General features: G+C 41.5%; 1 protein-coding gene across 3 annotated transcripts in view; it reads right to left on the reverse strand.

Annotated features, from left to right (window-relative positions):
* AHR (aryl hydrocarbon receptor) overlaps positions 1-15299 on the reverse strand; it is a 215662-nt gene that overhangs the window by 173621 nt on the left and 26742 nt on the right. For 2 of the 3 annotated variants that reach the window (XM_068235999.1, XM_068235998.1), the window contains exon 2: positions 11506-11574. The exons of the other annotated variant lie outside the window; for it this stretch is intronic. In XM_068235999.1, coding sequence (XP_068092100.1) covers positions 11506-11574 — 69 coding nt within the window. The remainder of the gene's footprint in view (positions 1-11505; positions 11575-15299) is intronic. 3 annotated transcript variants of the gene reach the window in all.

Below are 15299 nucleotides of genomic sequence, written 5' to 3' on the forward strand. Positions count from 1 at the left end.
GGCACCCCAGTTTCCTCCTGCATCCCAAAAACTTACAGATAAGTTAATCGGCTTCCCTCCAAGGGACAGTTAAATAACAAGATTATATACTTTGTACAGCGCTGTGGAAGATGTCAGCGCTACATAAATACTAAACAATAATAATAAAAAATAGAAAGAAAACTTGTATCAAAAAAAAAGGAAGCCTCTGGATCCGATTGAAGCTTCCCCAGTCGTCCTCTGGTGGTCTCACGAGGCCATGTAAATATTTACTTTCCTGGCTCCAGCGCAGGTGCTGTCTATTTCTGGATCAGGCAGAAATAGACGATCCCAATTGGATCCACACTACTGCTCAGTCGACTTGCTCCTGCGAAGTAGAGTGGACCCGACTGGGATCGAGCAGAGAGCTGCTATTGCGCCTGTGCTGGAGCCGGGGAAGGTAAATATTGCAGCCGCTACTGTGCCACAGCCTGACAAATTGTCGGCTGTGGCTTCAGAGGGGCCCATCGAGACCACCGTGGGACGGAGGGCGACGGGGTAAGTCTCAATCAGATACAGAGGCTTCCCCCTCCCGAGGTAAGTACCCCTCATGGGCCCTTTTTTTCGATACAGAGTCTCTTTAAAACCAGGTGAAGTAAACATCATTGATTATGTTGCTACAATGGGATATATTGGCAACAATAGTCAGTTTGTGAAAGTGATCTTTTGGAGGAGGAAACAAAACAAGCTTAAAGTGGACCTGAACTCTTGCACAGACAAGGAAAACATAACAGAAATGTACCTTGTATGTATTTAAACAGTTTAGCCTGTGTAATTCCCCCTCATTCGTGTCTAAACACTAGTTGTAATTTGATCACTCCCGTGTCACATGACTGCCATGGCAGATAAGCACATAAGCCCATTTGAAAGCACTGGCTGTAAGCAATATGTCTGCTTCCATGAATAAGGAAGAATAAACTGTGCAGATTTATTTTAGGATTTGTATCAGCTGTAACAAAGAAGTGTTTTTTGTTTAAAGGCTATTATGCTGTTGTGTATCTTTTAGAGCAGGGAGGAGTTCTGAGCAGGGCTATGGAGTCGGTACAAAAATCATCTGACTCCAACTCCTCAGTTTAGGAAACCACTGACCAGGGCTGTGGAGTCGGTCCAAAAATCCACCGGCTCCGACTCCTCAGTTTAGGATTCCACCGACTCCGACTCCTCTAATTTGCATATTATAATCTTGTTGATTGAAAGTATGTAACATGAAAATCGTCTCTTAACTGCCAACGCTTAGGAATTTTAAAAGACAACTGAAGTGAGAAGGATATGGAGACTGCCATATTTATTCCCTTTAGTCATAGACTAAAACTAGTCCTTGGTAAGAGTACTTGTAAAAGGTACAGACCAGAACAAAGAACATCTATCAGGCCCTAGGCAATGTGACTGTAGATACAAGTAAGAGTGATGTGCAGGTACTCTGCAGGGGAATAAGGAGATTCTTCCTCTATTACACATTCTTCATGCACAATCTGAACCAGGTTTATGGGTGATAGACAACACCTCTGTGTTGAATATGCACAACGTTCTCAGTGGATTCCCTGCAGCTCTGTGGGACGTGCATATGTATGTGTAACAAAGTAAACCTGAGACAGATGAAATTAAAGTTTTATACATACCTGGGGTTTCCTCCAGGCCCCTTCAGGCTAATCAGTCCCTTGCTGTCCTCCTCTGCCACCCGGATCTTCTGCTATTAGTCCAGGCACTTGAGTCAGTCTCGCGTGGTGTGCATGAACACACTCCGCCGCGAGCGTACTACATCTGCGCAGCACTGTTGCGCAGGTGCAGAACGCTCCTGGCAGTGGAAGCGGCATGCAGCCGTACGGCGCTGACTGGCTGAATTACCGGGACTCATAGCAGAAGATCCAGGTGGTGGAGGTGGACAGCGAGGGACTGATTAGCCTGAAGGGGGCTGGAAGAAGCCCCAGGTATGTATAAAACTTTTCTTTTCATCCTTCTCAGGTACCATTTAATTTGTAGTCACCAAACCAAATTTTAACAACATATTAAATTATTTGATTTCATGAGCAAAAATTTGCATAAATTAGAATCAACGCAGAATTATTTCCATCTCATTGACCATCTCTATTAGTGACACGGCTACACATCAGGCTTTATGCTTACAGCATAGACGTTATTTAGTATATATAAGAGATTCCTGTGTACACATCATATATACTGTACAGTCACAATCAGATGTGAATAGCTGACTTTAAAAATACGGGGACTGCTTTATTGAAGCAGCACAAGTAACTAATTTTGATTGGTTTATTTCATTTTTGTGGACTAAGCACAGCTATTACTGTATGTAGAAATTATTTATGATGACTATTATCTGAGAAATAGAACATTTTATCACATTTTCTATTTTAATTACAGTTTAAATTCATTAGGAGTCGGAGTCGGTGCATTTTTTCCCGACTCCGACTCCAGGCACCCAAAATTGCCCCGACTCCACAGCCCTGCCACTGACTCCTGGTACCGAAATTGGCTCCAACTCCGACTCCTCGACTCCGACTCCTTAGTCTAATTCTTACCAGGGTTGTGGATTTGGTACAAAAATCACCAGACTCCGACACCTCAGTTTATGAAACCACCGACTCCGACTCCAGGTACCCAATATTGTTCCGACTCCTCAACTCTGACTCCTCAGTTTATGAAACCACCAACTCCGACTCCAGGTACCCAAAATTGCTCCGACTCCTCCACTCCGACTCCACAGCCCTGGTTCTGAGTTCAGGTCCACTTTAAGGATCTAAGTGGCACTGGCTAGACCCAAATAAAAATTGGGTCAGAGCGGTTTCTAAAAAGGTAGGTCTTGTGGAGTGCTCCTAGAATGCAGTAGTTCGTACCTGCCAAAAGTGGTTCAAGGAAATACAACCAGTGTACTTGCAACAGGTTCATAGGCACCCAAGGGTCTCAGATATGTGTAGGGAATGTTAACCTGTCTGGTCTGATCCCACACTTGTGTCAGATACCACAAGTTTGACATAGTATAAACGTGAGCTTTCAGGGGAAAAAAAAAAAAAGTCTTCAAATTTATATCTTTTAAAAACCTAATGCATCATTTTCAGTTTGATTTATGAAAAATGTTTTCAAGCAATCCCTTCTTTAGCTATGCACCATATGAAAGCCCATAAGGCCCCGCTCACACTTGCGGTTCGAGTCCGCAAGTGTCCGGGGGGTCTGGGGGCCGCAAAGAGACCGCAGAGACGGGTCTCTGCGGTGGCCACAAGTTGCGGATCCGGAATGTATCAGTTCCGGCTACAATAAAGTAGCCGGAACTAGATACATTGCAGTGCCAGAAAGGCACCGCAAGCATGGGGGATACCGGCGTGTAGTCCGGGCCCCCCAAGTGGCATAGGACCGGTGCTGGAAGCATCCGGTCCTATTGCCAGTGTGATGAGAAACATCCGTTTCTCATTGCGCAGCATGGCCGTATGTTCGGGTCAGGATCCGGCCCGGGTGCGTGGGCGGATGATCCGGACCCGAAAAATAGCAGTGGGCGGATGATCCGGATCCGATCCGGCTCCGTTCTGTACGGAACGGGCGCATGTGAACGTCCGCATAGACTTTGCATTGCTATGCGGAACGTACGTTCTGTTTGTGCAGTATACGGTCCGGATCCGATCAGGCGAATCCGGACAGCGAACGCTAATGTGAACCAGGCCTAACTGCTTTAAAAATGAGACTGATCCCTTCAAATCCAAAATACCATCTGAGAAATATTAAAATGAAAACTAGTCTATGCAATTTCATGAAATTTGAACAGATAAAACTCAAAAATCACTGAGCTTAAATCTGTCTATTTAAGAAAACAAAAATGCAAGGTTTTTATGTCTATGTGTAAAATACCAAAGAACAAATTACCTAGTGATTTTATGTTCTTCTGATTGCCTATAGGTCAACTTTGAAAAAAATCAAAAAGGTTCAGCTAGCAGGAGACAAATAGCAATCTCTTTCAGAGCAAAATAAGAAAACACTTATATACAGTATACATACTGTATTACAGGTCATTAAAATAATGGGGTGTATGCAATAAAGTGCATTAAGCAGAACATGCGTAAAGTTCCACAGCATAAGTTAAGCAGAATGCAACACATTACATGCAATGCATTCCGCTCTACTCATTGGCCCATTAACAACTAACTTTCTCCTGAGTTATCTCCCACGGAGATCATTTTTATATACCCTTTAAAATAACTTAAATTTGTGAAATATCAAAATTATAATTTAGTATTTTCTTGCCAGTGCATTAAAGGGCATTTTATGACAAGGTGTGAAATATCAACTAGGAGAGAAAGTGAATTGCATATGGCCTGTTGTGCGTAAACTTACACACGTAATTCTGCTTAAAGGATACATCCAGGCTGCTGAAAAAAAAACAAAATTCACTTATCCTCCTGCCCCTGGCCGCTGTCCTGTGCCTTCGCCGCAGCTCCAGTGGCTCCCATTGTCCTGCGCTGCAGAAGCCGACCTCGCCAGGTCGGCTTCTTGTGTGTTTCAACATGCGGGTCACGTGGTCCAGCCGGCGTCATCAGCATTGTACTGCGCAGATGCAGTAATTCTGCGCCTGCACAGTACAATCCTGATGGCGTGGACCGGACCACTTGTCCCGCATGGTGGAACGCACAAGAAGCCGACCTGGCGAGGTATTGTCCTGTATTGACTTATCTGTTAACCATTTAAACTTGACCCAAAGGAACTATCAAAATGCATCCAGATACTTACAATATCTTTATATCAATATACAATTTAGAAGTACATTAAACATACTTGACTGCTTATTCCTGCAGGTAAATTATCTGGGACACAGAACCAGGGAGACGGCACAGCTACCATGTAGACCTAATTTGTCTAATGAAGAGATTATACAATACCCCTTATGCCCAATCACATTATCTTCCAAGTAAAATAAGCACTGCTCATGCATACAGCAGGATAGGAAAAGGACACTATTCTTTGTATGTATAAAACAAACGTATCACATACCATGATGCAATGCTATAGAAAAGGTCTAAAATGCCCTTTAACATTTTCTGCTGACAGAATTTTGTAGCCAATGCAAAAATTCCAGTATAGAATGACAGACTGACCCAATGGCTCAATATACACTTCAGTGTTTGCCAGATAGTGCAATCATGTAGCAACCATATATCTGCCTAAATCAGGGTTTCTCAAGCCTGTCCTCGTGACTCCCCAACGGTGCATGTTTTGCAGGTAACCCCCCTTCCCACGCACAGGTGAGGTAATTAGTGTCTCAGCTAGGTGGATTCCATGTAGCTGATGCACTAATTACCCCACCTGAGCATAGGTGAGGTTGCCTGCAAAACATGCACCATTGAGAGTCATCGGGACAGGTTTGAGAAACACTGGCCTAAATGCTTCATGTAATGTTCATGTAGCATCAACACGTGGCTGCCAATGTCTCTCAATCCGTGTCCCCATTCATTGCCCAGTTAATGGTTGCTACTAAAAATCACCTGAGACAAAAAATTACTGGGAATGATGTCCCTAGCTAAAAACCACTTTTGATTTTGGTTTGGAGCAGCTCTTTACTACCAAAGTCAACGATGAGACAAAAGTCCTAATACCTTTGCAAATATGTGCTTTATTTGTTAAATGAATATGAAAATTTTGTCTAAAAAACTTGGAACATAAAAACAAACAGAAACATATTTGCAAAGAGACTAAATCATATGAAAATTGGAAAAAAAAACAAACAAAAAACAAATAACTGTATGCAAAACAGCACTATTTAAATTTTTTTTCTTCATACAGTATCAAATTAATAGACTGAAATAGCAAAACGTTAACATGCTGAAAAAATTAAATAATTGGAATAATGTACAAAACTAAAACAACTACAGAAAAGACAGTTACAGCAGCCAACCTGGCCTTAAGTTATATTGTACTATTTATCTGGATTAGTCTATGTTCGGGAATGAAGGGACACATTTTTCCCACCCTAGATATTGGAAGGCTGGAAACACTCTTCCTCTTGGGGCTAATGTATTTGAATGGGATGGATCACACCAAACCGATGTGATTTTTTTTCCCAAACATGGGTCCTGCAGCATTTCTGAGGCAATTCAGCCTCAAAGTATAATAAATTGGAAAAATCGCTCTAAAAAGTGCCAAAACAACGCGATTTTCTAGAAAAAAAATTTAAAAAAATTGTGTGCGTGTGTGTGTATACACACACACACACACACACACACAAAAGCTGTACACTTCCAGCTCTACAGTACAAAAAATGTAAAATAAAAAAATAAAAGATTGCTGCACAAAAATGCTCCCAAAAAAAAAACAAATTAAAAAAAAAATCGCTAGGAATAACTAGAATAGCTTAGGAAAAAAAAAAAATCACTTCTAAAAATGCTGAGGGTTTGCGATTAAGCTAGCGCTTTTAGGTGTGCACTAGCCCTTGGAGAGGATCGTGGAGTGGTCACACATCACTGTATCAATTCAAAATACAGACTCCACCAGGTGTCAGAGGATTCACAAGTGTTGGTCACTCCATGCTCCCCACACTGACTGCCAGGCGCTTACCAGATATAAGCCACCTCACAATCCAGGCAAGTCTACCATTCAGAGGCAATACTTTAAAATATTAACTTCTTTTAGGCCTCTTTCACAGTGGGACGGTGCGCAAGATGCAACGTTAAGTCGCACAACATGCCCCTAACGCAGCACATGTAGGTTATAAAATTAGACGTTATTTTGTACTACGTTATGTGTCTCTTGGTGCGCCGTTTTCGCCGCATACTGATGGAACGAAAACGACGCATGCGTTACATTTAAAAAAAAAAAAAACACATTACTGAGCATGTGCAACACACAACACAGCAAATGTATTGCTAAAACGCACAGCATGCAGCACTTTCTAAATATTGCTACACGTTACACACAACGCAACGTGTGCACTGTGAATGTCGCAGACTGTGTATTGCTGTGCGTTAGTCTGCATTGGAACACTTTCTAACGTGCGACTTTAACGTCGCACTGTGAAAGAGGCCTTAATCACATTAATCTCAAATTAAAAAAATAAAAAATTATATATACAAAAACAGAGTAAAACTTACTAAAAGCCACTCTACATGCTCAATTCCACATTTACATCTTCAGAAATATAATGCAGCACATCAAACAAAACAGCGGTGTTTACTCAAGCTGGGTTTTCTATCTAGACCACGGTGTCCCATTGCTATTCTTTTCCACTATCGCTAGCTTCCACTCAACAGATCCGTTCCTCCAAGCTGGCTGGTTGCAACGCCAAACGCACTGGAGTAGCAACGAGACGCCGTGGTCCACACAAGCCAGCCTGTGTGAACACTTTTTTAATTTGATGTGCTGCATTACACTTCTGGAGAGAATTGCAATGCAGGTATATTGTCCGACGCAATGCACCAGTATGAAAGTCGTCTTTATCAAAGTCTGATGGACAAAAACTATGAAAAATGGTTGCTCCAAATTGAAAAAAAAAAAAACCATTACAAATTTAATCTCAAGGTGTCAGTTTTTTTCAAAGTAAAAAGGTTAAAGGACACCTGAACTGAGAGAGATTTGGAGGCTTCCATATTTATTTCCTTTTAAACAATGCAAATTGCCTGGCTGCCCTGCTGATGCTCTGCCCAATACTTTTAGCCATAGACCCTGAACAAGCATGCATATCAGGTTTTTGACTTAAGTTTGACTACATTTGCCCCATGCTAGTTTCAGGTGTGCGATTTAGACACTATTGATGCCTAAGAAATCAGCAGGATGCCAGGCAACTGGTATGGTTTAAAAAGGAAATATGGCAGCCTTCATATCTCTTTCTCTCACTTCAGGTGTCCTTTAAGCAGAATAGGAGTCAGAGCTTAAAACCAAGGATGCGGGGTCAGTTATGGAGTCAGTGTCAAAGGCAAAATGTGGGTTCAGCAAAAGATGTACCTTGTTAGATTACTAATACTGTAAATGTAAATTGCAATAAAAAACATACTATATTAATGTGTCCTAAAGTACTTTCTGCTGTAAGAATATAGCCCAGTGTGGAGTTGTTTCACTAGTGTGAAGTCCAGCTGAGCTATTAGGACGTTCATACATGATTTTAATCTGGATCACAGTACTGTACATTCCGAAAAGGGTTTAGATTTTAAATTTGAGCCACAATATGTTGTAGCAAGTTCATCTGAGTGTAAACATGTGCAACTATTTTCAGATCTAGGATCAATTCCACATGAATTTAAAACTCACTTGGCTCATAAAATATATTTGATAGATTATTAAACTTGGACTTAGTGCTATTATAATTGTCAGAATTCAACCGTAATACAACACTCTACAGATACATTCTCTGCAGATCTGTGAATGTGGTGCGCATCCAACACAGAGGTGCCATCTATCATCCGTAATCCCAGTTCATGCAGGACATGCAGAATGACTGATGTTGAACTCTTGATTAAAGCAGGCTGAGGCAGCCAATTATCACCGCCGCAGCCGATAACCTGCCGTGTGAACAGTAGCCCCCGACCGGCAAGCGATCCGCCGAGCAAGAGTGTAGACCTTTGTGCCGCCACTGCCCTGCCAGTCACCCCTTTCACCACCCCTGCATAGCAACAGAACCCATCATCAGCTATACAGCTGACTTTACATCTGTACAGTGTTAGCTCAGCGATGTCGCCTGAGGGATCGGGTCCCGGTCACAGGTGTGCATGCACCTGAAGTGGGGATGGTCAACGAAATGTAAATAATTCCCGAGTTGCTGAAAGATTATGCCAATTTTGTATGCAAATATATGCTGCTTGAAAATGGACCAATCGAGATTCAATTAGTCAATTTTCAAGCTGTATAAATTTGCATTCAAAATTTGCTTAAAGTGGACCCAAATTAAAAATACAAGATTTCAGAAATAAAATCTATTTTCTAAATTATAATAATAAATAGCAGCCTTTTTTCAGCTGCATGATGACAAATATAAAATATTTTAAATTTATTGGAGGAACCCCTCCCTTCCTTTCAAATTGCAGGTATTTTTCCGGCAAACTGCTGAAGTAGATGGTGTCTAGCAATGGAGGAATTGCTAATGGCTGCCCCCAGTATAACCCTAGATATAAAAAGAGAAGGGTGAAAAGCATGCACTGAAATGATCATAGGTTTGAAGAAGTGTTTATTTATCTTTGTATGTGTCAGAGTGGTGCAACTATATATTTTTAATTAAAAAAAATGTTTGGTTTGGGTCCGCTTTAATCCCGCATCTCACTGACCGTCCTTCGCAAGAAGGGTGGATTACCCCCATCAGTCCTGCAGATTAAGGTTTGGCTGCACAAATGTACTCAGTCAGCAATGGATCTCCTAAAGGAAGCTAGGCGCGAGCTTTATGCTCAGCAGTTGTTCAAGATTGAGGCCTGCATTGCAGGGCTGTGGAGTCGGAGTCGTGGAGTCGGAGTCGTGGAGTCGGGCAATTTTGGGTGCCTGGAGTCGGAGTCGGGAAAAAATGCACCGACTCCGACTCCGAATGAATTTGTAACTGTAATTAAAATAGAAAATATGATAAAATGTTCTATTTCTCAGATAATAGTCATGAAAAATAATGTATATATACAGTATATATACAGTAATAGCTGTGCTTAGTCCACAAAAATGAAATAAACCAATCAAAATTAGTTACTTGTGCTGCTTCAATAAAGCAGTCCCCGTATTTTTAAGGTCAGATATACATATCTGATTGTGACTGTTTATATGATGTGTACACAGGAATCTCTTATATATACTAAATAACATCTATGCTGTAAGAATAAAGCCTGGTGTGTAGCTGTGTCACTAATAGAGATGGTCAACAAGATGGAAATAATTCTGCATTGATGCTGATTTATGCAAATGTATGCACTCCCTTTGCTGATGAAATCAAATAATTTGATATGTTGTTAAAATTTGGTTTGGTGACTACAAATTAAAGGGTAACTGAGACGGATGAAAAGTAAAGTTTTATACATACCTGGGGCTTCCTCCAGCCCCCTTCAGGCTAATCAGTCCCTCGCTGTCCTCCACCACCCGGATCTTCTGCTATGAGTCCTGGTAATTCAGCCAGTCAGCGCTGTCCGGCCGCATGCCGCTCCCACAGCCAGGAACATTCTGCACCTGCGCAATAGTGCTGCACAGGTGTAGTATGCTCCTGGCGGCGGAGTGTGTGCATGCGCACTACGCCTGACTGGCTCAAGTACCTGGACTCAAAGCAGAGGATCCAGGTGGCGGATGAGCACAACGAGGGACTGATTATCCTGAAGGCGGCTGGAGGAAGCCCCAGGTATGTATAAAACTTTAATTTCATCTGTCTCAGGTTTACTTTGTTACACAGTAGTACTATACTCTACATATGCACTCCCCACAGAGCTGCAGGGAATCCACTGAGAATGCTGTGCACATTGAACACAGAGGTGTTGTCTGTTTACAATCTCCTCATTCCCCTGCAGAGTACCTGCACATCATTCTTACATGTACCCACACTTACATTGCCTAGGGCCTGATAGATGTTCTTTGTTCCGGTTTGTATTTTTTACAAGTACTCTTACCAAGGACTAGTTTTAGTCTAAAGGGAATAAATATAGTAGTCTACATATCCTTCTCACTTCAGTTGTCTTGTAAAATTTCTAAGCGTTGGCAGTTAAGAGACAAATTTCATGTTACATACTTTTAATCAACAAAATTGTAATATGCAAATTAGAGGAGTCGGAGTCGGTGGAATCCTAAACTGAGGAGTCGGAGTCGGTGGATTTTTGGACCGACTCCACAGCCCTGCTGCATTGTGTCAGGTACCCGCGGGTTACCCAAAATGCAAGTCGGGTTCGGGTACCCGTTCTGATTCTAATCGGGCTGCGGGTAGTGGCCTGCGGGTCGGGTATAGTGAATTTGTGTATTAAAATACTTACTTTACAGGCTTCCAATGAGACTACTAATATAATGTTTTTTATATATGTTCTATATTTTATATTAAAATGGAAAATGCAGTTTGCTGGTCTGGAGGCCTGCGGGTCGGGGGCAGGTACCAGATTCACCAGAAAGCGGGTTAAGGTAGCAGAGCTGTGGGTCTGAAAAATTACACCCGCGCAGGCCTCTAGTTCAGAAGATTCTATCTGCATTTTCCACAGATACTCCCACACCTGTCTATGTTAATATATTCGTGGAAGATCTTGGAATGATCTGTATGTACAAATATTTGTTTAAGCACCATGTAGTCATATGGCAACGTTAGATCGATAAAAAAAATTCTAATTTGGTCGTCTTTCATTGCCGAACTTGATGCATTCCTGTAGGACTTACTGAGGGTCTCCCCTTTCCTGAAATTCATCCTGGTAATAAATATTTTTGTGGCACTTATATGCTGTATATGGCTCGATCCACTCTATACAATATGATCGCCACAGTATGTAGTTTCGATGTTCTGATTTTATACTATACTACAACTAACTACTAAGGTCAATTGAATTAGTGTTGTTGCTTGCTTACCTGTCACTATTTCTATGCTTAGGCTTCAAGATGAGATTATTCCCCTTGCATGGAAAACTGTCTGGAATTCTATGAAGAGGAATGAATGTGTTACAGAGATGATACAATTAACAAAATTAACTGTACATAGCACAGTTCTTTTCAATCTTCCATATCCTTATATAGGTAACAAAGGAGCACAGGTGCTCCACAGCACTGTTGGAATCCCTAGATCACTCACATAAGACATTTTTGTCCATCTCTTACAATCCCAAAAGCAGAGCACCTTCCTCTCACTTCTTGCCCTATAAATAGTGGAGCATCGTGTCTATACAGCAATTATTCCTAAATGGTCATTTAAAACCACCATTAATGATAGTTTTGAGTTACAGCGTCTGTATACAGTTTTACAGCTAGCAGAAACAAGATACAACAATGCTGCATTCACTTCAGAATTACAGTTTTGCCTCAATAATGGCTTGGGATGGGTTCACAAATATATCATAAGTTTTAAAAGACAGTAAAATAAAAAAAGGTAATGATAGTTCCCTCTTACACATGTTGTGCCAAGTTACTACTGCAGGCAGTTTCTCATATGGGGTAATTAAGGGCAGGATTAAGGGCTTGTTCACACTATCATTTATTTTTTTTTGCTGCCGATTTTGCAAATCGCTCTAAAAGCATTTGTGTAATGATTTCCTATGACAGTGTTCACATGTAAGCATTTTGATTTTCTTGAAATTGCAAACGCGCTACATGTACCATTTTTTGAGTGCTTTGGCTCAATGTAAGGTATAGGAAAATCACAAAGCGCTTGAAAAAGAGCTTTGTATAGTGATTTCCTGAGCGCTTTTATGAATAAATACATTGTATTTATTCATTTTCGGGTTAAAGAGTTCACTTCCTGACTAATGTCAGGAAGTGAACAAAAAAGCATCGCTGAGCAAAAGCACTTATAAAAGTGCTTATCTAAGTGCAAATCGCAGGGAAAAGTTCTTAAAAAAAAATAAAAAAATCACAGTATAAAATGCTCAGCGCTTGCAATATAGCACTGGCGAGTTATAATGTGAACAATGGCTAAAACCCTTGATTTGGTAAACAGGTTAAAAAAAAGCACAGAGGTACTGTAGATGCTAGAATACAGTACTTAGCAAAGCTCACTGTGCTATTATTTTAATAACAACATTCTAAAAACACAAATTTGTAAGGCAGTCACATAATGACAAAATATAACCCAGCACTTAACCAAAAGGCATTTTAAGTAAAGCAATTTTACAGACTTCATTAAAAAAATATCAATGTAGAACTGGATACCAGCCAGGGCGGTGGAGTCAGAGTCGAGGAGTCGGAGCAATTTTGGGTGCCTGGAGTCGGAGTCGAGGAGTCGGAGCAATTTTGGGTACCTGGAGTTGGAGTCGGGAAAAAAATGCACCGACTTCGACTCCTAATGAATTTAAACTATAATTAAAATAGAAAATATTATAAAAGGTTCTATTTCTCAGATAATAGTCATCATAAATAATTTAGTATATACAGTAATAGGTGTGCTTAGTCCACAAAAATGAAATAAACCAATCAAAAAATATTTACTTGTGCTGCTTCAATAAAGCAGTCACCGTATTTTTAAAGTCAGATATACATATCTGATTGTGACTGTATATATGATGTGTACACAGGAATCTTTTATATATACTAAATAACACCTATGCTGTAAGAATAAAGCCTGATGTGTAGCTGCGTCACTAATAGAGATGGTCAATGAGATGGAAATAATTCTGCGTTTATGCAAATGTATGCACTCTCTTTGCTCATGAAGTCAAATAATTTGATATGTTGTTAAAATTTGGTGTGGTGACTACGAATTAAAGAGTACCTGAGACGGATGAAAAGAAAAAAGCTTTATACATACCTGGGGCTTCCTCCAGCCCCCTTCAGGCCAATCAGTCCCTTGCTGTCCTCCTCCGCCATCTGGATCTTCTGCTAGGAGTCCTGCTAATTCAGCCATTGAGCGCAGTCCGGCCACGTGCCACTTCCACAGCCAGGAGCGATCTGTACCTGCGCAATAGTGCTGCACAGGTGTAGTATGCTCCCGGCGGCGGAGTGTGTGCATGCGCACTATGCCAGACTGGCTCAAGTACTTGGACCCATAGCAGAAAATCCAGGTGGCAGAGGAGGACAGCGAGAGACTGATTAGCCTGAAGGGGGCTGGAGGAAGCCCCAGGTATGTATAAAACTTTAATTTCATCTGTCTCAGGTTTACTTTGTTACACAGTAGTACTATACTCTACATATGCATTCTCCAGAGAGCTGCAGGGAATCCACTGAGAATGTTGTGCACATTGAACACAGAGGTGTTGTCTATCACCCATAAACCTGGTTCAGATTGTGCATGCAGAATGTGTAATAGAGGAAGAATCTCCTAATTCCCCTGCAGAGTACCTGCACATCACTCTTACATGTACCCAGACAGTTACATTACCTAGGGCCTGATAGATTTTCTTTGTTCCTGTCTGTACCTTCTACAAGTACTCTTACCAAGGACTAGGTTTAGTCTATGACTAAAGGGAATAAATATGGCAGTTTACATATCCTCACTTCAGTTGTCTTTTAAAGAGAACCCGAGGTGTGTTTAAAGAATGTTATCTGCATACAGAGGCTGGATCTGCCTATACAGCCCAGCCTCTGTTGCTATCCCAAACCCCACTAAGGTCCCCCTGCACCCTGCAATCCCTCATAAATCACAGCCATGCTGTGAGGCTGTGTTTACATCTGTAGTGTCAGTCTCAGCTGCTCCCCCGCCTCCTGCATAGCTCCGGTCCCTGCCCCCGTCCCTTCCCTCCAATCAGCAGGGAGGGAAGGGATGCAGGGGACTGGAGTTCTGCAGGAGGAGGAGAGAGCAGCAGACTGACACTATAGAGATAAACACAGCCACCTCTGACAAGCTGTTTGTCAGCAGCGTGGCTGTGATTTATGAGGGATTGCAGAGTGCAGGGGGACCTTAGGGGGGTTTGGGATAGCAACAGAGGCTGGGCTGTATAAGCAGATCCAGCCTCTGTATGCAGATAATATTCTTCAAACCCACCTCGGGTTCTCTTTAAAATTCCTAAGCGTTGGCAGTTAAGAGATGAATTTCATGTTACATACTTTCAATCAACAAGATTGTAATATGCAAATCAGAGGAGTCAGAGTCGAGGAGTCAGAGGAATCCTAAACTGAGGAGTCGGAGGATTTTTGTACCGACTCCACAGCCGTGATACCAACATATTTATTGCACTTGTCTGGGAAGGTACCCATCAGTTTTGTACTGCAATAAAATTATTTTTTGCATGGAATATATATAATTTTTTCGGATAGTTTTAGGCCATATGTGGGCACTAGATTTACATGACCCAAAACGATAATAAAAGATCACAGATGAAAATCTAGTGCGATTAAGAGGTCAGTTCACAGGTGGTCAGTTGGATAACTCACACGGTATAATGACTGAACTGCAATGGAGACTGGCCATAGAAATTAATGCAAAGCCTGCATGCAGTGAGTTAGAATAACTGTCAGTCACTGTGAACAGGCCCATAGAATTCTATGAGCAGTGAGATGACATGCTGAATTACTCTGCAATGCAACCGACCACTGAACAGGGCCTCAAAGCGCCCCACAACGTTTTGTGATCTTGTAATCTTTATTGCCAACAATTATTATCTGTTGCACTTTCTGCAGCTTGGTAGATAATGAGTAAAAAAGAATGCAATGTAGGCGGAAAACTCAATGGTGTTATAGCCCCTGCATGCATGTGATGAGCAGAATACTCACTGAAT

This window comes from Hyperolius riggenbachi, chromosome 5 (genome assembly GCF_040937935.1).
Source record: "Hyperolius riggenbachi isolate aHypRig1 chromosome 5, aHypRig1.pri, whole genome shotgun sequence".
Classification (NCBI taxonomy): domain Eukaryota; kingdom Metazoa; phylum Chordata; class Amphibia; order Anura; family Hyperoliidae; genus Hyperolius; species Hyperolius riggenbachi.